This window comes from Pithys albifrons, chromosome 5, assembly GCF_047495875.1.
Source record: "Pithys albifrons albifrons isolate INPA30051 chromosome 5, PitAlb_v1, whole genome shotgun sequence".
Classification (NCBI taxonomy): Eukaryota; Metazoa; Chordata; class Aves; order Passeriformes; family Thamnophilidae; genus Pithys; species Pithys albifrons.
This window is the reverse complement of record NC_092462.1, coordinates 52,824,785-52,847,785: the sequence shown is the minus strand read 5'-3', so window position 1 is coordinate 52,847,785 and position 23,001 is coordinate 52,824,785. Positions and strand designations below refer to the sequence as shown.

Here is a 23,001-nt window from a genome sequence, read left to right as displayed (position 1 = left end):
ATATAAAAACCTCAATGTTTCCCATAACTAGGGAGAAATTAGTCAATGGATGGACTCAACAAGATTTTATTTAAGTAACCCAAAACATCACTGATTTCAGTGTATCATTGTTTCTCAAGCAGACACATAGAATAGGGAGGGACTCAGTGTAAAAGTCTTGTGGTCTTCAACATGCTCAGACCAGGCCACTGAACAGGGTTGAAATTTCAGACTATCACAAAAGCAGAGTAGAGCAGTTCAAACTTAGGTTTGACTCTCCAGCTATGACAAGGAGAAATACCTAAGACATGCACTGAGTAACATCTCAAAGTACAGATATTTCTAGCAAGAACTAGGAAGCAGCTTCTTGCATATGTACAGAATAGGAACTATATGAGAAGACAGGAAACGAGCAGTATGAAGTATTCATATAATTCAGAAATTTTTAGGACCAGATAATAGCTTTCAACAGCTAGACTAAAGTGATGTGAACATGAAACAGAATTTCCAAATTATAGCTTTTGGTTTTGCTGCAACATCTTTATAAGCTAGCTCATATTCTAAAGTGAAAAATGGAATTTGAACAGTTATGGTATACATCATTTGCCATGCACTTCTATTTCAGCACCCTCATGTAATCAAGTCAAACAGTCTCTCTGTATGACATCTCCCTACTATTCTCCTGAGAAGCCCTTGAATCTTAAGAGCAATGACCCTTTGAAAATCATAATCAGGACATCAGTAGCACTGACTGGGAAGCAAATAATGAGACAATATTACCAACAGGAAGAATAAACTACTTGAACTGACACATACCTATTCCCTGTTTGAGACTCTTTTTATTTATCTATACATCTCTGTGTATGACACCTAAGGAGAGATACCTTTATAAACACCTAAGGAGAGCTATATGTATATAGAAATGCAACTTATAACCCAACCTGGCACGTCATTTCTTTATCAAAAAGATTATGGCATAAATATGACAAACCACTTGCTCTGCTGAATCCCTTCAAGACTGACAAATGGGGCAAATGAGTCCTGTTTTTCTCTTGGAAATATTCACTGCATCATATACATGACACACATAAAAGACATGACAGAATAGAGAGTTCAAGTTAAGAGCAAGGATTTATAATCAAATATCCATATGAATCTGTGCTAGGAGGGACAAAGCTCTTCAGCTGGAAGTCTGCTGAGAGCTTCTGAACCCCTTGCCCTATGGTGTGACTATACAGATTTCCTGTAGCCTGAATCCACATGGTGTTGCTAAGACTTCAAAGAATGGCAAGTGCATTAAGGCCACATCCCGCACAGACTAAGAGCACAATATTCAACCTAAAACACAGCAACCACATCAACTCCCAGCCAAAACCACACAGGAGGCAGCAATTATTTTACACAGTACTCAAAGAGTTAGAGAATTCCCTCATAAATTAGGATCCTCAGTTCAGTTTGACCCTTAGTCTCAAAGCCACATGTCACAGCTATCACAGTCACATCCTTGATGGCATGCTCTAAAGCAGATCTATGGCAGTGCTATCCCAGGCCCCAATTATAGAGCTACTTGCATGTTAAATATTTTAAAAAGACATTGGATACAGCCAAGGTTTTTCAGACCATGGGATGGAACCCAAGAATCCATCCTCCGAAGTGCAAAGTTGCACAAGATTACATAGAGACCCTTTAACCTCTCAAGAGAGATGGCATTTCAGATACAGTCCCTCTGTCACATAAAAATTGGCTGTGACTATTTTGAGGCTAGAGCTGTGTTGCCAAACACAGATCCCCACTTGGGCCTAGCCTAACACAATTACTGAATCAAATAAATTTCTCCTCTGAGTGTTTCTTTAACATACATGACCATTTGCTTCCCATACCCAGTATTTGCCTTGTCACACATTTAGACCATACATCTCTTGGGAACGAGCACATTTCTATGTTTGCCTCTGCACAATATGGGATTAACAGGATTCAGGGTTTTAGACCCCACTATTAAACAAGATATTATATTTTATGGGATTAATAATTTTTAAAAATAGGAAATATAAGCTTCAGTAATTTAGACACTAAACAGTAATGTAAGTTTGGGAAGATCAAATGTAAAAAACAAGCTTGGCTGAAGAGGAAATGAGTGGTTTTATGCTACAAGCTATATTTGGTTTTCCTTTATGCAAATTGTCTAATGATTGTGAGGGTTTTACCCTTTGCCCCACTTTTCCTTTTACTCATTAAAAATAAAACAATCATTATGGCAAATAATGAGGGTAGGGAAATGCTCTGTGCCTTAGTGCTATGAGTGATGAGGAACTAGTCACAGAGAATGCATTTCCTTTTAGGTATCTTATAAATATTTAAAATCTATTGTGAAAACCCTAACAGGAAAAAAAAGGATGTGTTCACATCACCTCCAAGCTGTGGCCCATGTTTCCTGTAGGGCATTTTGCTGCAGCAATAATGTCCTTACAAAAAGGTTCACCTGCCATGTTAGCTGGCCTTACTCTCTTATAGCTGCTTATGAAACAGTCAACAGCTACCAGAGATACTAGGTATGTCAGGAAGCCACTAGGAGTAAGTGGAAGATCTGGCTGCCCTTAATGGTTTGAAAAGAAGGACATTTTGAGGAGGAGATAGCAGGACTTTACACAGCTATGCATATTATTACACTTTTTGGAAGATCAGCTTAGGCAATGACCAAGTTTCAAAACAAAACACCGTTTGTAAAACTGATGGCACCTACTTTTGATTACCTTTCCCTTCTGCCAACACACCTGCAAATAACAAGTGCAGGTGTGCTGCTCAAGCTTCACTGGCAACACGCAAACTTCCCTGCCTTAAGACCTGCCCACCACTGCACCATGATTTGGTGCAAAACAGCTGCATGAAAAAGCAAGAATGTGAAGGGGCAATGCGGGAGCAGAAAATCCAACAGGATCTGATGAAAATATGGCTAGATGCCTGGGGCCATGGGGAAAGAGCAGCTGTAAAGAAGTGGAGCAGTTTCTAATGTTGCATTTGCATCAATCCAGATGCTCCCCATTCCAGCTGAAGTATTGACATGGCACATAACAATTGGCAGGTATTGCCATTGCCAACTATATTGGTATAGTTTCTTGACAGTGCAACTACGCATATGTAAGATAACTAGCACTTATTTTTCTGGTACAAGCAGAGCAGACTAAATCGGACCCTTTTTCAGCTCTTTGGAAACACAAATATAAGCATATATTTCCACTACTCTGACAATCCTGCCAAAGTAGTTTCTCATCAGATTGTAGCCAGATATCATGCTGGCAGGATACTCTTCCCCGTTGCTGAGAAATGTCACAGCATGCACCCACAATTAGAGGGCAGAATTGACCCCTGCACAGTAGACACACCTCTCAGCTAGGAGACTGCACTCTCCCTTGGATGATGTTATAAATAATCCAAATATATAATACACAGATTATTCTATGACAGTACCATTTAATGTACATGGTAATTAGTGTTGACTGCTAATGTTTTGATCCTGGGACAAAGAGCACAATAATTGCACATTTTTGTCAACTATTACTATTGTAAATTTCCTGGGTAAAAACTTGTATACATTTTCAGATGACACCATGCAAATAGAAGTTAAAATCAAGATAACATACTCCCACTGGCTGAGTGGTGAGGAGGCCATAGTTTGGTAATTAGCTGATGCTGTACTGATGGCTCTTCAGGGAAGCATAGTATTTGTTATTTGGGTATTTGACATTCATAGAATCATAGAAAGGCTTGGGTTGGAAGGGACTTTGAAGACCATGTAGTTCCAATCATCCTGCCATGGGAAGGAATGGCACCCACTTAGACCAGGTTACTCAATCCAACCTGGCCTTGAACACTTCCAGATGTGGGGCATCCACAACTTCTCTGGGCAACCTGTTTCAGTGCCTCACTACCCTCTGGGTAAACAATTTCTTCCTAACATCTCATCTATATTTCTCCTTGAGTTTAAAACCATTTCCCCTTTTCCTATCAAGATCTAGCCATGTAAAAAGTAGCTCTCTATATTTATAAGCCTTCTTTAAGTACTAGGAGGCCACAATGAAGCCCCCCCTCAGCCTTCTCTTCTCCAGGTTGAACAACTCCAGCTTTCCTAGCCTGTTTTCAGAGGAGAAGTGCTCCAATCCTCTGAACCATCAATTACTTTGCTCTTTAATTTCCTGCAAAGTGTTGGATTCAGCTAATTAGAAACACTTCTGTTTAAGTGTCACTTGGTTTGTTTTTTCCCTTGCTGTGACTGGTCACATACCCTTGTCATTTAGGGATTCAGTTATTCTACCACGAAGCAAAAACATGTTGTGATATCAGACCTACTTCCTCAGTAATTAAAAAATTATGTCAGAATACAAAGCACCAAAATTTAGGAGGCCATAAATATGTGAGTTCTGTATATTTGCACATAAAAAGTGTGCTTCTGATGAATGAGAGCCTCCAGTTTTTCATACCTGCCCTAGTTAAAACCACTTTTGTCCTTTGAAAAAAACATGTCTAAATCAGTTTCATGGTTTCACTGGAAAGAAGCCTAAACTATATCCCTAATTCCCTACACAAAAGTCCATCCCCAACCCTCATGCCTTGAATAGCATACAGAACACATCAAATTCCTCCCAGCCCTTGTCTGTACACAGTGTCAGTGTGTAATATCACCCAGAATTTTGACACTTCAGTCATGAAAACCCAAAGAATCAGGCCACTGCCTTGAAGAGTGTACAATCCATGGGCTTGATTCAGCCTGGCCAGGGAGAAAGAGAACAAATAATTTTTGAAAAAATACTTTATCACTCTTAACAACTGATGATACTGTAGGGATTGCTTGCATTCAAGCAACAATCACATTTATCTGTGAAAAACATGGGATCCAATTTGAAAAGGAAAAAAAAGATGGTGGCAATGGGAGTCAAACATCCAAAGCTGACTGCTATAAGTCATGGTTGCAGTTGCTCTGTGGCTGAAGAAGTTGTGTAAGAATTTTTTCATGAGTCCCTCTGTGTCAGCTTCTCTTATCTTCACAGTCAGCTGTACCAGAAATGCATGCAAACTGTTCAGGAGGTAAATAAGGCCTCAGTGGAGAATAAATGTGGCTCCTAGACCTGTGTAGCTTCTTAGCTTTGTAAAATAAATGAAAACAGGACAAGCAATGGTAACCTTGGCAATAACCTTGTGCTGGTAGGATAGCATAAGGCTCTTTCTGGCAGACACTCTGACACTCCTTATTCCCAAATATAGAGCCTGCCTCCCTGAAAACAGGAAAGTAAACTAAGCTGCACCAGAAAAAGAATTTGCACAGTTCCCTTTTCTTGCAGAGCAGCACAGATAGCAAGGACTGCGGGGTGACTCAAAGTCAATCCACAGGTCATATTCTGTCAGCAGGATGGCACAACCAGGTATCTCACTATGGCTGGACTGCAAGATGGCCGAAGCACAGAAACAACACCTCGGCACTGCACTTAAGAAAGTGTGAACAAAAAGACTGAAGTCAATTCAATGAGAAAAAAAACAAACAACAAGGGCCCATGAAGTGGGACCTGCTTTCTATAAGGGAGCATATTACAGTATTTCCTCAAGTTAGTTTATTTATTTTAGTTTTTATATGTCAGTTCAGCTATTCTCTGAAGCACATTTAAAATAAATTTCCAGATTAGTACTCAGTCAGGAAAAATGAAAGTAGATGGATTTCAGCCCAGTTTTAAGTATTGGTCTGAATGCAGATACAAGCACAGAATGTTATCAAATTTTTGTTCCCATAACAAGTACATAAGACATGAGCTGCCAAAGACACTACAGATTCAATGAAAATGTTTGGACAACCTATGCCATTTGAATTTTCGTTTTTTTTCAGTTTTCACCTACATGCTAAAATGCAACTGTTTCAGCCAAAACTGGCTGCAACTTTCAGGTAAAGAAGTGGAACTGATTTGGAATTTTTGAGGAAAGTAATTTGTTTTCAGAAGACATTTACCTGTCAGAAACAAAAAGGCTTTTGCTGGTGGTGTTAGTCCCCACAGGCCATAATAGATTCATAGATTAGTTTGGGTTGGAAGGGACCTTTAAAGGTCATCTAGGCCAAGGCCCCTGCAATCACCAGGGACAACTTCTACTAGATCAGGTTTTTCAGACAATTTTGAGCCCAGGATGTTTTCAGTTTTTCCCCCCTCCCCTCTCTCTCTCTCTTTGGAGCCCCTCTGGTCTCAGAAGAGTGACTAAAGTCAGGGGAAAAAACCCAGAGGATTTGAAGTGTTCTCTGTATTTTAAGCTAAGACAATTCTTACAGATTATATTCATCCAATAGCAGTGATTAGCCTGCACAGTGTGTGTCTAAGTTATGTTCCTTCTCCTTCTTCTTTTTCAAGCTTTTCCCTGTTCTTCTCTCTCCCCCTCTACCACAAGCTGGTAACTTTTTCTAGTGTAAGTTTACTAGTTTTCTAAATTTCTAAATATAATTCTTCTTAGGTCTACCACCCATCCCACAGTCTTCCCGTGCCTCTTTTATATTATCTGTCATCCCAATCAAATATTCCTTTGCTTCGACACCTCAGTAAAACAGACTTATAGAAGTTCAGGTTCAAAGGGACACTTAAAGATCATCTAGTCCCACTCCCTGCAATGAGCAGGGACATTGCACTTCCCTTCAGCCTAGGCACACCTGACCCTTTCTCAGACCTCAGCACATGCTGAGGAAGCATCTGAAATCTTCTGAGAGGTGCAAATGCCTACTTAGCACAGAAGGCAAACCGTACCTCCCATCAGGAGAAGCTTGTCAAGTGCTGGAGCTCTCTAAGGTTATTCCCACCCCATATTCTCTGTATTTCTTCTGCACATATTTCTCTGCAAACACTTTCTCTTCCCACATTTGCTTCTGTGCATATGTCTCCTAGCTGGTTAGCATTTGGCATCTATATAAGACCTCATTAGAAAAAAAAAATTAAAAAAAAAATAAAAAAACCCAACCACGTGTTTGTGTTACTAGTGAGGCAGCCAGACCTAATTTTAGTGAGCGAGGGTTTCTGTACATTGCAGAGATTGGCAGCTGAGGCCAGTATTCTTAGAATGCAAAGGTTTCACTGAGGAATGCAAAACACAGCAAACTCATGTTTCCCTGATGGGGAAGACAGTAGCAGGATCAAGTCTGAAAGGTGCCTCTACTGGAAAAAGTCACCAGAAAGAGGCACCTCGTGTCCCTGGGAGTTATGTCATTAAGGTTCAGCAGCCCAGATAATACACATGAAGGAAAAAGCACCTTACTTCATAATCTAGAGTGGGAAAGTATGGAGGAGAGGGAAAAGCTAAACAAAAAACAGAAGCATCAGGGTGTGTGAGAAGAATACAGGAAAACACCAAACAAACTAAAAAACCCCAACTGGCTTAAAAAGAATGACCCAAAGTCAGAGTTTATCAGTTTGAGATCTACTAGAAAAGCTATTTTAATATACTTTCCCCTCAGCTTTCTGTCTCTGCTCCTGGAGGCACTTAAAAAGAATTTAAAAATGAAAATCAAGACAGAAGAAAAAATACACCATGAACAAAAATAAGATTGACCTTTTTTGTTTCCACGTAAACTCCCAAAAGGTGCCAAACCATTTTTATGTCTCAAAAATATTTTTCTTTTCATGACATTACCTCCTGTTTGCCTTTTGTTTACTCATAACACAGCCATAGTTTAAACAGACAATACAAGCTATGTTGTTACATGATTTAAAATCAGATACCTTGTGTTTCTCAAATCTGATAAAGCAAAGCAGATTTTTCTTAAAGCACATTGTGGCTTGAAATGTGGCTTGTAAAGTTGCGTATTTGGATTCAGATATTACTCTCATTATCTTTGACAAAGTCTCACACTTTAAAGAAAAGTCACATCTTATTCTCTTAGCAGGTGCCACCATGAATGTATTTAACAATCTTCTATTTTCCAGTATTTGTTTTACTGATGGGATTTGTTCTGCTCTCCTCAATTAAGACTAATTACCACTTCCCTCCATAGAACAATTTTCTCAACTTTTTTTTTTTAAATAGTTGCTCTTCTGTATCATATTCCTCTAAAGGAACAAAGTCTTTCATAACATCAGGTCTTCCTGGTCTCTCTGTGAACATTCACTGAACACATTGCAGGGACATACTTTTTAGACTACCTTTTGCATGGTCAACTAAAGGTCTGCTGGGGTGACTGGGGGAAACCCACACAAAGTTCTCTAGGATTAATGGCAGTTTGATCTGAATTCTGAGGACTTAAATGTTAAGGTCAAGAATTTTACTGCCACTTTAGACCAGCAGCCATTTTGGTGGAGGGAAACAGCCTCCAGAGTGTTCTACAAGGGAGCATTCTCTATCAGGTCATGTTTATCTGAAATTATCTAGCAGCATAACATATGTAATAGAATAAACATCCTATAAGGAAGGAATATTTCTAAACTCAGTATCAGTTAACATACCATTATCCAGTGCATGAAGTCTCTAACTCTCTTTTGTTTCAAGTCTGTAGCCTGTGCTTGATTCAAACTGCTCCAGACAGCAGTTTATCCATTAACAGAACTATGAATATCACACAACACACAAGTCTTTAGAGTTAGGTACCTAAAACAAGATAAGTGGGATTAAGGCATGCCTTTTCATGCTATGAAAACAATTGTTCCCCAGAATTATTTTGTAACTTGAACAATTATTATAAATAGAAGAAAAGGGCAAGAGAAAGATAAACATTCCAGTGTTCAGAGAGTGGCACTGTAAAACCATATTCCTGTTTCAGGGATGTGAAATAATTTATAAGATAATACAATATACATTATTTTCCACATGTAATAGTCTATTCATGCTGGAGGGCAGATCCAGTTGTAACTAATCAGTGGAAAAGCTTATTGCAGTAGCTGCAGAGATAACTCCAACAGTGGCTGTAATTAAAAAGAAAAACGAATAAACAAAATCAACACAAAACCAGCAAAGTAGTTTCTCTGAAAACTACAACAGCAATATCAATGTACAATTGCTTTCTATTACAATTACAATTACAAGCATCTCTACAACAGAATAAAGGCCAGCAATTAGCACTTTCCAGTGCTAAGAAACTATCAACAAGATTTTGTGCTTTAAAAAAAAAAATAACATTTATAAATAAAAGCACTGAGTAGAAAGTCAGTCAGATAAAAGTTTAAACAGAAGCAGCCTGACCTGATGTGCCCACTCTCAGCTAGAAGCAACATTTATTGTCCAAACTGGTCTACATACAAACTGGAACTGATTTCACCAAACCTATAAACTTGAAAGTCAAGCCAAAGGCTGTGTGGGAATTTCAGTGGGCTTGCATAGCAACTGACAAAAACTGAAGTTATTTTATCTCTGCTAAATTATGATAGTATTTGCATACTTCTAGCCCATGGGAAGGATAGAGTCGGTAGAGAAAGAGGCTTAAAATAAGCCAGGTTACACTGTCTTTCCCATCAACAGAGATCTCACGGTGACTTATCTAACATATGGTAACCTGCCAGCCACTGAGACTTAAAGATTGAGTCTATCAACAGCCGGCCAACTTTATGCAGTTTTTATTCTTTCAATTTATAAGCAGGTTTAAACTAAAACTCAAGATATCAATTAAACCAGAACAAGCATCCACACAGGGCTTAGCTCAACTGTATTAGCCTCAACTCAGTCTTAACCTAAAGAAGAGCTACAGCTACTTCAGCTTTTAGTATGATCAAACTGAATTGTATTAAGAATTTTCCTTTGGCTGGAAGAGATGGCTACACCAGCCAGCCTAAATAAGCCCCATATCTAGTCGAATCTGTCCAAATGTCTTTGTAATGTGGAGTGATGGCACGTACGGTCACTTGCTGCTCATTCGCTACAGGTCACTACACATGATCATCTCCCCAGTTATTGCATCCTCTTCAGATGAAAAATGCTGTATCAGAATTCCTGGTACAGTGTTATTGAGGAATGAGAACATATAGTACAAGATCAGCAGATGTGGCCAGGAGAAAAGCAGCACCAAGACAGAGGAAGCAAAGCAGCTGGCTTGCAAACCATCCCAACAAGCACTGTGTTACATCAAGCTGGCTATTCCTGATTAGAAATTTCTGCTCCAGAACAGTTCATGTAAAGACAAAAACAAAAAGCATAGGAGCAGCTATGCCCTAAAACCAGATGCTGAATGACTGTAGGCCCTTAGAGGCCCCAGGAATGAAAGGCCTGACATCAGGTATTTAGTTCAATGCTACCACCAGAGTAGTTAGATTTTAGAGGGGAGGGTGGGGGGAAAAGGAGAGTTTTGATTTACATTTCTACTAGCATAATCACCAGTGTGCAGTTCAGGCCATGCCTGGTAAGAATAAATCAATACTACTTTCCTTGGATGTTTCATGAATAAATGAGACCAGAAAACACCCTGACCTTGCATCATCAATTTCTGTTTTATGGGAAGTGAGCAGCTGTCCTTAGGCCATGGCAAAAGTATGCAAGGTTGTAAAGTACCCCAAGACAAAAAGAGCTTGAATATCAATGGACAAAACCTATTAATCTGTCCTGACTTGATTAATTTGATATCAGATAGCCCCAAGCCATAAAGAATATGGGGGGGGTTAGGATTTTTGGATGTTGAGATCCAGGACTTCAGTTTAGGTTCAGAACTGGAAAGTTCTCAAGGGTCCAAAGTAGCAAACCATTTCTTCCCACAATAAAAGACTTTAGCGTAAGAACCCACTAACAGGTAGCTCTTGTCATCTCATGAGGTCATGAGATGCACACACACAATGCATGCAATATAGAGATGTAGCAAAATACAGACTGATAGATCTAGTCAAACTCTGGAACTGACTGTAGTAAAATGCAGGTGCAATGCACTGCATATAATAAATGCCAATCCCAGGAATTTGTGTGTGCCTCACTAAGAGACAGTTCCACAAAAATGTCACCTCATTGCTCAGTAGCTGTCACAGAGTCAAGTGAATGGAGACAAGGAGAAATAAGGAAAGAATAAATCTGTGGTTCCAAACACCTTGAGAGCTCTGCACTTGTGGTTCCCATGCATCATTTGGAAAGGATGCTGAAATGCAAAAGACTCAGAGAACACCACAAGGACAACTTATAGGCATGAAATCATGTCAGTATGGGTAACATTTAAGTAGATGGGGATCCTTTAGACTGCATATCTGAACTGAAGGGGCAGTACAGTGACAATAGGACATGATGGTTACATCATGTGAAGAAGAAGAAGGCACCAAATACCATTAGTAAGAACCAGGTTCAAATCAAACAAAAGTAGGCAAGGCTGGTCTGTGAAATTACTGAGTAAAGGATGTGGTAGATTCTGTCAGATTACTGTTTCAGAAAACAACTGGACAAATTCATGGAAGAGAATTTCACCAATAGCTCCCAAATGAAAAGAATACTGGGGGGCAGAGGGAAATAACAAAACAACAAAAAAAAAGAAAAAAAAACACCAAAAAAAACCGAAAAACAAAACCCACCAAAAAAAACCAAACAAAAAAACCCCTAGCCCACTATGCTAACTTAGAATTCTCTAAATCATAAAATTGCTTCAGAAATTATTCTGGAGAACATGACTATCCAAGTATTGTTAAATTCTTCCCAAGATTTTTCCCCAATTACAGGCTATTACCAATGCAAGACAGCAACATGGAAAGATCTTGAACTGTACAGCATCCATTCTTACATAGACATCTTTCTTTTTAGCCAATAAACCCCTTCTAAACATGAGAATCATTTTCAGTGCAATTACTTATACATTAATTTCATAATACTTCACTCACTCCCTGTCTCCCTTGCCTTCCCTCTCTCTCTTTTCAGATTAAAGAAAATCCAGATGGGGTGCAGGTGCTGCAAAATGATACAAAGGTACAATAGAACAAGAGCTGCTTAGATTGAATAAAAGAAAAGCATTAAACCATGTGACTGTGCTCCCCTACACCTGTTCCTTAAATTAACCTATTAAAAAGGTTGGAATTTTCCCAAAGTTTACAGCATCTTCAGGCATAGACATACTGATTCCCTCCGAATGTCCTTTTTATTTACTGTAATTAAGGTTCCATTCTATAATTCCTATCACACAGAATAAATTGTATGGCAATGAAAACTCTTCTTCAGTAAAGCTTTTTCTCATTTAAGTAGCATGAGCTTCCCTCAATTCACAAGCATAGGCTTTGTCAGACCCTCCCTCTCTCCCAAGCAATGAAAATGAACTACATACAGCTCCTTGCTTCCATCATAGCTTTTAAATGTAGCCAGCTGAGGGAACAACTCTCATATTAAATGTCTCCCTAGAGAGGAAGCCTCACTAGATTGATAAAGACCACATTTCAGGCCCACTTGAGGGTTACTCCTTCCCTTGGCCACTTCTATAGAATAGGTAAGAAAGTGGGGGATAAAAATGGCACTATGAGAGAAAGAGGGGAAATAAAGGAAAGAGAGAGGCCCTGGAAGAGATAAGTCAAGGAAAATATAGAGCGAGAGGAAGAAATTAAATCAGGTGAAGTGGGGGGGGGGGGGGGGGGGGAGGAGAAAAGGATGAAAGACTTGAAGGAAGAACACCAGGAGAAAAGGGAGACATTTTAGCTACTACATGAGGACACATTAATTAACAATCCATACTCATTGGCTAACCAGCTCCCCAGAAAAAAAAAACAAAAACCCCTGGAAACAAGCAACAACCAGCACCCAATTCTCCAACAGTCTCCTTATGCTCCTGGTGAATCTCACTATAGGTGTTAGTTATGATCAGTCCCAGGAGACAGCAGCTGACAGCACAGTTCTGCAGTTCCATTTGGTTGAGCTCATTCTCAGCACCTGAGGTAAAGTTTAGTGACTCTAGTTCCTCAAGACTTTTAGGTTAAAAATGAAGATTAATCTTTTATACTAATTATATTGATTAACATCATTAGTAATATTTTCTCTGCAAATTTTCCTTACTCCAGCTATATTTTTGATCCAGAAGAAGTACAACCGCCTGGATGCATCCATGAAGTACACAGTTACAAACACAATGAACAAGGAAGCAATAAATTCAAATTCAGAGAGAACAGTGAAAATGAAGAACACAAAAATGAACTCCAGAAGAATGAGCTAAATAGGACAGAAAATAAAATTCTATTAAACAGCACAAAAGAAACTCTCTGCAATCATGGACATAATGATTTTCAAGAAGATGGCCTTGTGAAGTGTGCTGCAAAGCTTCATGTTGCAGTCAATGGTGGCAACTCCTGTGCTGAAGGGCACTCCATACTCAATCCCAACACAAACCTGGTGAAAGAAGCCAGTGAAAAGGGAACCTGCAGCCAGTCAGAAGTTTCTTCAGCCAGCAACAGAGACTTTTACACCACATCAAACAGATCTGGCCAAGAACCTGACCTCGAGACAGGCGGTCAGAGGAAGGCAGCCTGCAATGTGCCTAGTAGTATTCCAGACTCCCAATCTGCAGAAGACAGCATCTTTCTCAAAGGAAACTCGACGCTGGAGACACAAAACAATGCCATACGACTGCCAGATACTGATTATCCTCGAAATGGCAATCAAACTGGGAACTGTGTTGAAAAAGACAACTTTTCAGTTCATTGTGCACATTCAGACCAAAACACTGGTCCTTCAGTAATACAGGACCAGGACCTTTGTGTAACCCCACCTTCACCTGGGAAGAAGAGCAGTACTGAACCTTTTGAAACTGACTCTGCAAGTTTGAGTGAGGGCATTACAGGTGGTATCACTGCAGTGGCTGTTACCAAAGTCACACAGGCACTAACAGACCCCAACCATAAAGACATCAATGGAGAAATTGAGGAGGAAGATGCAGAAGTCGCAGCAGCTCTGGCTGCACTGGAAGCTGCAACTGCAGGCGAAGACCTGGAAGATGATGAGTATTAGATGAAGGTTTCTTTCTAATACACTGGGTAAAATACAGATTTTACTTCTGGATCTAGAGGAAGACATGTACAGCACACATGGAGAGCTGTTGTGAACAGCATATATAAAAGGATTTGGAACTAAACCTCTGTGCCTTCAGCTGTTTTATACAGCCTTTTAATTTCCACTGCCTGAGGTACAGAGGGGTTCCCTTTACTAATGGTAAAACTCTTCTCTATGGGGCCAACCAGGAGGGCAAAACATCAACTTCTACACAGAGTATTCCAGTGTATACCCACATCACCTGGACTCATGCAAATATTTCCTTTGGTTTTGACCCTCATGAAGGTCTGCACACACTGCAGGTTTCAGGTTCAGAACACTTTCATTATTTAAAACAGAACTATTGAAGCCATGGAGTTAGGAACCACAGATTTTCATCATTAGCGCCAAAATTATATCTAAGAGCCAAAGTTCTATGAAGCATGAAATAGGGAAGGCAGTTTTTCTTGAACTCCACTTTGGCTATGGTTACATTACTGATTCAGCCTAAGTCTGTGCATGTCCGGCTGGCATTAGGATGACAACCTCATCTCTCCCCTTACACCTCTCCTCAACTTTGTGTCACTGCTTCAGTTCCTTAAAACTGCAGAAGCCTAGCCAAATCCAAGAGAATAGGTAGCTTTCTGTTGGTTTAATGAGCTGAAATAGCTCACTTAAGAATTGGGCACATACTATCAGAGATGCCAGAGAGGAATCAAAACTCAGTCCCTACCAGTTTGGATACATTCAAGCTGTGGTAGAACTACAGCCTGAAACCTTTCAACTCCACTAATCTTCCATGCACACATCAATTGTCTTAACAATACGGTTTTCAAACAGGTATCTCAAACATCCCCAGCAAGATGTGTTTTGCTTATATACAAACAGCAAGAGCCAAGGTGGACCCCTCCTTGGCTCGTTGTAGTCCTTAAACTTACAGCAAAACAAACTATCAAGCTTCCAAGTTGAATTAAGCATAAGACCTGGGGCTGCATTTCTTGTGGGGAAAAAAAGGAGGTAGAGACTAATTTGGTGCTGCCAATTCAGCAAAAATACGGCTGAAACAGAAAGTGTGTAACATTTTATAATGAAATTTTATGGTTTCCAAGTTTCTTTTGTAAACTAATAAATTTTTTAATCACAAACAAATAATATGGTAGCTTTTGTGTACTTTATGCATTTCCCAAATACTACAGTTATATAAAAAAGTACTATGAGATATAGCCCCCATTAGATAAATGAAAAGCACCAACTATGCATTTGCCTACAGTATATGCTGAATCCTAGCCTAACCATTAACATACATAAAGATCAAAATATTAGGAGGTGGGTTTTCAGTAATGTGTAGATATTTAAATTATTTCATTTAAATGCAGATTCTGTTTTAAAGTGCAAGACCAAGTCAATATTTCTATTACTCAAAACATTAATGATACCCCTAGGAGCAATTAAAACAACCTAAAGTCTCAGCTTCAAGAAAACTATATTCAGCTACAGACAAAAGTCACAACATTGTGTATGTAAAATAAAAAAGCTTTATATGTTTTTAAAGTATTGTAGTCTTGTTCATTTCTCTACCACTTGCCTACTTTTCTTCTACGCATTTTTGTAAACACATGCAAATTTCACACACACATTTGCCTTTCAAAGATTATTACAATACTGAATGTCAGTGAAAAACTACTGGCACATTGGGTATTACTAACTATGATCATAATAGGACATCACATATGTCTTCTCTGTATTGTGAGGGCCTGGAGGGTATCACCAGGCATGACTGTCCCTGCCCACCACACCCCAGGGCTCCCCCTGCCCTGCCCAGGGTCCCATGTGTCCCATGCCAGACCCTGCCCCAGCTCCCCACAGCCCTGCCCAGCCCAGCCATGGGCCCAGCTGGAGATGCCTGGGATGGGTTGTCCTGCTGCCTGTGCCTGCCCTGCTCCCTTGGCTGCGGTGGTGGGACAGACTCTGGTTGTGGGATCCAGCCCTGCTGTCCCTAGGGAACCTCCACTGCTCCCCATATCCCCAGCCCCAGGGAGCCACCAGCCCCTGCTGCATTGCGACACTAATCATGAAAACCAATTTAAGTAAAAAAAAGAAAAAAATATAACAAACACCGCACCCAAAAGTTACTCAAGTTTTCAATATCCACTGGATGAGACAGTTCTGACCTGAGCTCCAACCTGAACCTCAAGTCCAAATCACAACAAGTTTCTTACCTTGCTCCTTGAGGATTAAAACATATTAAAGCAGAGTCCCTGGTCAGACCTAGCCCAGAAAACCCAAATCGGACAACTCTTCTGTGGGTCAGGACCTGCAATCGTGGGCTATCAGGCTGAAACCCTTTGCAAGAGAGCAGCTGAGCCACAGACACCCCCAGTTCTCATTGTCATAAATGTATGAGGCAAAACTCAGTGTAAAGCAACTATATTCACTGATTGGAAATAACCAGCCAATGTTTCTCTTATAGAAAAAAAAAAGACAGGCATATACATACCTCAAACCTGTATGATATGGAAAGCTTCCAAAAAGTAAACCTAGGAAGTAACACCAACATTCAGACTTCTCCCACCTGCTATCTAAAAAAGCCCAGTGCAGTTTTTAAATTACAAAAAAAAATTATATGGGTTTTATATTATGAGTTTATATCCCTTCAACTCGATCATGTCACAGCAGTCAGGAATTCTTAGCCATTTTTCAGACTGCAGGACAATTTCCACAATAAATGTGAAAGAATCAGTTATTAGAAAAATAATTTTTAAATGCCACACACAATTTCCTTCATAAAAATAAGATTTTAAATAATTATGTGAGAACCAAATCTTACTCAGTTCCATCAGATACTGATTCAAAGAAACACAAACACTGCCAGCTTGAAGAATCCATTTTGCTCAGGCAGTTGTGAGAGTAAAATTTAGCATCTTGAGAAAACAGAGAAAGTCTTGGGGCAAAAAAATTACTAGAAGGAAGAGCAAACTGTATTTTAAGACTTCTCTCAAAAACTACACAGCTTTTTAAGACATCCAAACACTGTAACTTCAACTCCTAACCAATTACGTGTCCTATATTCAGAAGGCTCACTTTATGCTGTAGATCTTACGTTTCATTCTTGTTTGATACAAAAAGAATTAATGAGGGTGCTGTTGGCCAATATCTATTTTTCATGTTTCTGTACTTGATGTAATTCTATATAGGTGAGTGTGAAGACATATGTAGCAATAAAGAACAGGCAATAGGATGGGAAACTATTATGAGAGCTAGTATTTCTATGAGAGTTTGCACCTTAGAAGCTCATGTTTTACTCGTTATTCTCCAAAGCTTGAAACACAGCTTAATGGGAATTTGTAATCTTTCACAAATAAGCAAAGAGACATTGAGTAAGATTAAGTTTAGCACCTTCACATTTAGCATTAGGATTACTGAAAAAAATTTCAGATCAGTGCAGAGATTCCACATATGACAACTGGAATGGAAGACAGCCCAGTCCATCCAACTCAAGAAACTTAGTTATTTCCTGGAGAAAATGCAGCAGGATAAGAAGTTGAAATTTGACACTACAGTACTCTTCAGTTCAGCAAACAAAATTCTAACAAGAAAGCAGGAACTTGGAAATACATGCATTCCACAAAGATAATTTTTTTCCTTCCTTTTTAAAGAAAAAAGGCAATTGGCTGGGCAAGTGTTGCTATGGTGACTTTCCATTAAAAATTGAAATCCAGAAATAGAAAATCTATTATTTTCTAAAAGATACTTCAGATTTTATTGCTTAAGTAAAATACCATTTTTGCCATTATTTGAAGGGTGAAACAAGGGTTTAGAAATAAAAAAAAATTAATCTTGACCTTATGCTGTATTTGTAGTTTCAATTTTCTAAATGTGATATGATCTTTCAAAAGACTAATTCTTGCCAATGCATCTCATTTCCCTAAATAAGAATAGAGTATCTCAACACTTATTAATACCTATGTATATAGTGTTTCACATATTTATTCAAAGGCCTATATTACACATTTGAATGACATCAAAGCAATGAATCTTAATAGATTATTTTTCTGGAATTGCCGTATCTCTCCTTGTATGTAGATGAAAATTGGAATCCATCTAAACTGCACAAGAGTATAATTTCAAAATTAAATGTATTAAAACTTCTTTAACATGCTGCATACACAAGGAGGTAAATTGATCAGTCATTCTAAATGAAAATCTAATTTATTTTTAAACAGTTCTGTTGGTAAAACTTCCTTTTAGGCTGTTTTGGGTTAAAACCTTGGCAAAACGCATGTCCACTTAGAACTCAGCCATGAAGGAGACTGCCCAAGGCACCACCTACACCTGTTTTTATACTTGCTTTGACATCAGATGATATGAAGTATCTCTTTGGTTGCTTAATTCAGGTGATAACCTGTCCCCTCTAATCTACATAACACTATCTGGGCCTACTAAAAGTAAGGCCTAATCTAGGCCTAATCTACAACTAAGGCCAAAACTACCACACAGACATTGTGTCCATCTATGTTTTAGAACACATATATCACAAAATGTTTAAGAGTAATTGTTAGAAGCAGATAAATACTTTTTTACTGCTCTTTCCAACATGAAATGCCCTTGGCAGAGACTTTTTTTTCTTACCATCATGAAGTCAAACCAGGAACTCCTCAACTTGCTCCCTGGCCAAACTTTTAAATTTCAACCATTCATATAGTGCTAGAGACATTCGTCTTAGGACTCTCTTCTCCATTACCAATTTTACTTGGCATCTCAGGGGGCTTTGTTTTTAAATTTTTCTTCATTTTGAAAATTTGCAATTTTGAGATCTGACAATCCTTGAATTGAATGAGTTGAATAAACAGAGAACAGGAAATACGGCCTGTCCCTACTAATTATACTACAACCGACCACTTCAGCAAACTGTGTCCCACTTGATTTGGAACTTGTTCCTTTTCAAACAATGAGTTGTTGAAATTTTTTAAGAAACTAAATGTGTGTCTTGGACTCTGTAATAAAAACTGAAATAGAGTACAGCAGTTTTATGCCTTCACATAAGCACTGATGACTTTTTAAGAGTTTTACTGTTAAATACCATTTTAACTTTTTTAACATGCAATTAAATACAATTTCACAGCAGAACTTTATTACCTGTAGTTACTCCCCCACTCCCAAACTCTTCCTCCTTTAGTCAGAGAAAAGAAATATTCCCTTGTACAATTCAATTCAGAGAACAGATTCTCTCAATAAACCAGGAAAGACATTGACTGACTTGATTTTGTTTTTAAACCCACTGCTGAAGTACAGATCCCAAGGATTCATCTCACAATCATTGTAATCAAAACTGTGGAGGTTGCACCATTCCCTGCTCTGAATCTTGACTGAAATTATTACAGATTAAACAGGATTTAACAGGTTTTTGCTTTCATTGATAATTCAATTACTGTACATTAACAACTGGAAAACGTTTTATTCTTTAGCAAAACAGAAAAACCCCAAGACTTTTTCAGGAAATACAGCCTCTCAATATTTTGTCAGGTTGCAGACAACTTAAGCACCCAGCCCGCCCCCAAATAATATTATGTCACATGCAGACAGCAGTTTAATTCATTTGCCCATTGACCTTCCTTCTGTTTATTCTGAGCTAGAGATTAGCTTGATTATTCTGAGGGTGCAGAAGCAGAAAAGAACAAGGCAACACCCTCAGCTATTCATCTTGACCTCAAGCATGGCCAGATTTTCAATAATCTGTGATCACATGTCCTATCCCCTCTCCGCTCTTAACACTGGGAACTGTACCACGTAATCTACCTAGACTTACACAAAATGAAAGGAAGACAAGTGACAAAGGCAAGATGACTACAGAGCAAAATGAATGTATGAATGACATTAAAATTCTGTATTTAAAGGACAAACTGTAGGGATCTGGCCAAGAATGAATAACCTAAGTTGTTTCCATTTCACATCTAAAAGCTGATATCTAAACAAAGTCTTACTTTTTTTTAGTTCTTATTTGAGATCCTCTTCCAGAAACAATATATTAAATGATTTAAGGGCATTCCTCAGAATAGCTTTTTCATGAAATCTTCAGGAAAAAAAAATCCATGCAGATTTCTTTATTTTTAATACACAATGCACTATATAAAGACTTTGCTGTGGCCAGAAGTGGTAAAAGTTTCTTTAGAATCAATTCTCCAGCATAGAGGAAGTATTACAGATTTTTAATGCCACAAACTTCAGTTTGGTAGGTAGAAGTGACACAGGGGTTAATCTAACAAGTATACAACATACTTGGCCAGAACAATGCCAGTCGGATTTTGGTTACCTTTTACACATTAATCTGCTGTTTATGCAGACTTGAATCCAAAATTCAGCCAATTATCAACTGCAGAAAAACCACCGTACTAAAGATTCAGCATTAATCAAAATCAAGATAAATTATCAAAAGCCTTACAAAAGAATATGCATACTCCACCCTGACTGGGAATTACTTTTCCAGATTCATGCATGAGTGTTAATTACCAGGTGATGCACGCTGCTATTGTTTTGACATACGACACATAGATCCTGTTCTTCCTCGCTGCTTTGATTAAACATTTGGCTCAGGGAGAAGTTTACATTGTTCCTTTTAGTAACTGCAGCAGCTACTTCCAGGCCAGTGCAGGGCAGGAGGGGCCCAGAGGCTGGCACCTGGCCAGCCACAGCTCTGCCCCAGCTCCCATGAGGCACCTGAGATCTCCATTTAAATTAGGGCTTTTCCAAATTGTGGGGGGTTTTTTCCACACTGTCCCACTCTGACTTTTTTGAATTATCAATAAAAGCTTTATAGCTCCCTCTGCTGCCAACAAATATGTAATTCAGTTGCTCTATGCAAAATCTGCTTACACCTGACAGAAAATGCTGCATTCCTGTCTCGCTTTCTATGCACATATGTGAATGTGTATACACACACAGGTATGTAAAATCTCTGAAAAATAAGATTTGGGAAATATTATAGGTATTTTAATTTAAGGTTCTCCTAAGATTGCTGCTTTTATAAGATAATTATTTTGACTGTAAATGAAAATATTGAATACCAGTAGTCGAATACACGCTATTTTCATATGATGATTTCAAAGTAGTATCTTATTCAATGTGAACATCAAACCATATTACCTGGGTATTTAACTGGATATCTAGTGACAACCATGGAGCACTGGCTAATTTTTCAGAACAGTTCAGAGACAAGAGTTTGTCTCAAACTGCCTCTGCCCTTACTATCACTACCATTTTTCTGTCTATCTTCCCAAGTCTCTCATACTCCCGGTTGCTGCCTCCTCTCCAAAGCTGCCCCTCTGCCATCAGTTCCAGCAGGTTATCAGCGAGCTTTGGTAGTTGTTTTGCTGTTGCTGTCCTGCTGCACACTGACAGCCATGAGAAGTTTACTGAAGCCAACCCTCTCTATTCCCCATGACAACCATTTCAAGACCACCAACACAATTGAGCCACACCAGCACACATGCCTCCTCTCCACCACTGCTGCACACCTCACAGTAGCTCAGAAGAAACAGGACTGGGCTGACTGAAAAGAGGTAAGGAAAGAACAGATAACAAGGCATAGGGGGATCAGAAGGTTTACAGATAATAAAACTGAGGGGTTACAATGGTAGAAAAATGCATTTCCCAATATATCCTCCTTTGTACAAGGCAGCTACACTTGATGTCATTGCATCTCTACAGCCCTAGAGGCTGCACAGATATAATTTAAGAGGTGTTCCAGTTAAAACAGGCCTACCCTGCTAAGACTTAGACATCTGCATATAAACAGATGGCCAAGCACTACCCTCGTAAATGGTTCTGGACTAAGGCCTGTCCATGTCACAGGGGACTTGGTATATCTTACCTAAACTTCCTAACAAATATACCACCAACCCAGTCTTGTCCCCCAGTCACAGATAATTTGCAGGTTGCTTCTCTAACAGCACAGAGAACTCTCACACCTTTCCACTATGTCTCTTCGAGGCTTCTGCCATCTTCTCGCTTCCAGCACTTCGGGCCTGGCATCTCTCCCACCTTCTTTTCTCTGAAAATTAGCAAAACAGACTCCTACTTTGCCAACTGTTCAGCTTCCTTTTCCTTGTCTTGCTCCAGATTTATATATCCTTTTATATTAGGTTTTCCTCACCAGATGACCTTAACCTGCCAGGAAGGCAGCTCTGAGGCTGACAGGATGCCTTGCAGTGGTAGCTCCAGAATCCACTAGCCCTGCCTCAGCTGGTGCAGATAGAGGTAACAGAGCATCCAAAACAAGAGATACAATCAAACTATGGCTTGAGTAAACAGATCAGCAGTATCTTAGTGCATGTCCACTTCTACAGGAGACAAAAAAAATTTAAAACTTAAAATTAAAAAAATCAACAAAGATACAGAAAACAAAAGAAGTGGAAATTGCATCCTGCATCTGCCAGTACTTTGAGCCTAACTTAAAACTTCTCTCAAACAAAATACCAAAACACAGGACTTTCACAGAGAAAAAAATTAAATCTAAATCCATCTTTATGTGTCCAAGTCTTACATGCTGTTCACCAATATTAGATAGCCAAGGCTTAACCACTGTTCTCTTGTTTACCCATTAGCAGGAGAATTGCACAGTTAGCAGGGAAAAGGAAAGAATGGGCCTCAAGTGCAGAGAAACCCTACATTAATAGATACACACTGATTCACATTTCAAACTACATCCAGGGGACAGGTGGAAGTACTGAACAACCACTAAACATCCAGGAAACTTAATTCCTCAGGAGAGACAGTCTTACATTCCAACCCAGTAAGTACTTCCATAATTACCAAGCCAGAACAGGCCATATGTCCTCTTGTCATCTAGAAAGTAGGATTCTGAATTTTGGAATACTGCTTTACTAAAAAATAAAGTGTCCGTATGGCAAAAAAATAAGTATTAATACATGTTAAAAAAAAATCCATCTGGAAAAAATTCTTTGTGTTCCTTTTGAGGACTTCTCTATTTTAGTCCAGTTATAATAGAATTTCTCAAACTTTAACAGCACAATCCTTTTTTATTTCAATATATTTACATATTATCTAATTTTAAAATGTGTACTACAAAAAATTCTTATGTAGAAGAAAAAAAGA

At 38.9% G+C, this 23,001-nt stretch overlaps 1 protein-coding gene across 4 annotated transcripts in view; it reads left to right on the top strand.

Moving 5' to 3' along the window:
- Positions 1-15,392, top strand: part of PGCKA1 (PDCD10 and GCKIII kinases associated 1) — a 41,749-nt gene extending 26,357 nt beyond the window's left edge. For 3 of the 4 annotated variants that reach the window (XM_071556661.1, XM_071556659.1, XM_071556660.1), the window contains 2 exons: positions 11,803-11,850; positions 12,927-15,392. In XM_071556661.1, the coding sequence (XP_071412762.1) occupies positions 11,819-11,850; positions 12,927-13,869 (975 nt within the window). In that variant the 5' untranslated portion in view covers positions 11,803-11,818 and the 3' untranslated portion in view covers positions 13,870-15,392. Of the gene's footprint in view, positions 1-604; positions 784-11,802; positions 11,851-12,926 lie in introns of those variants that run through there. The other variant, XR_011697938.1, reaches the window with a different exon arrangement.
- The last annotated feature ends 7,609 nt before the right edge of the window (positions 15,393-23,001 follow it).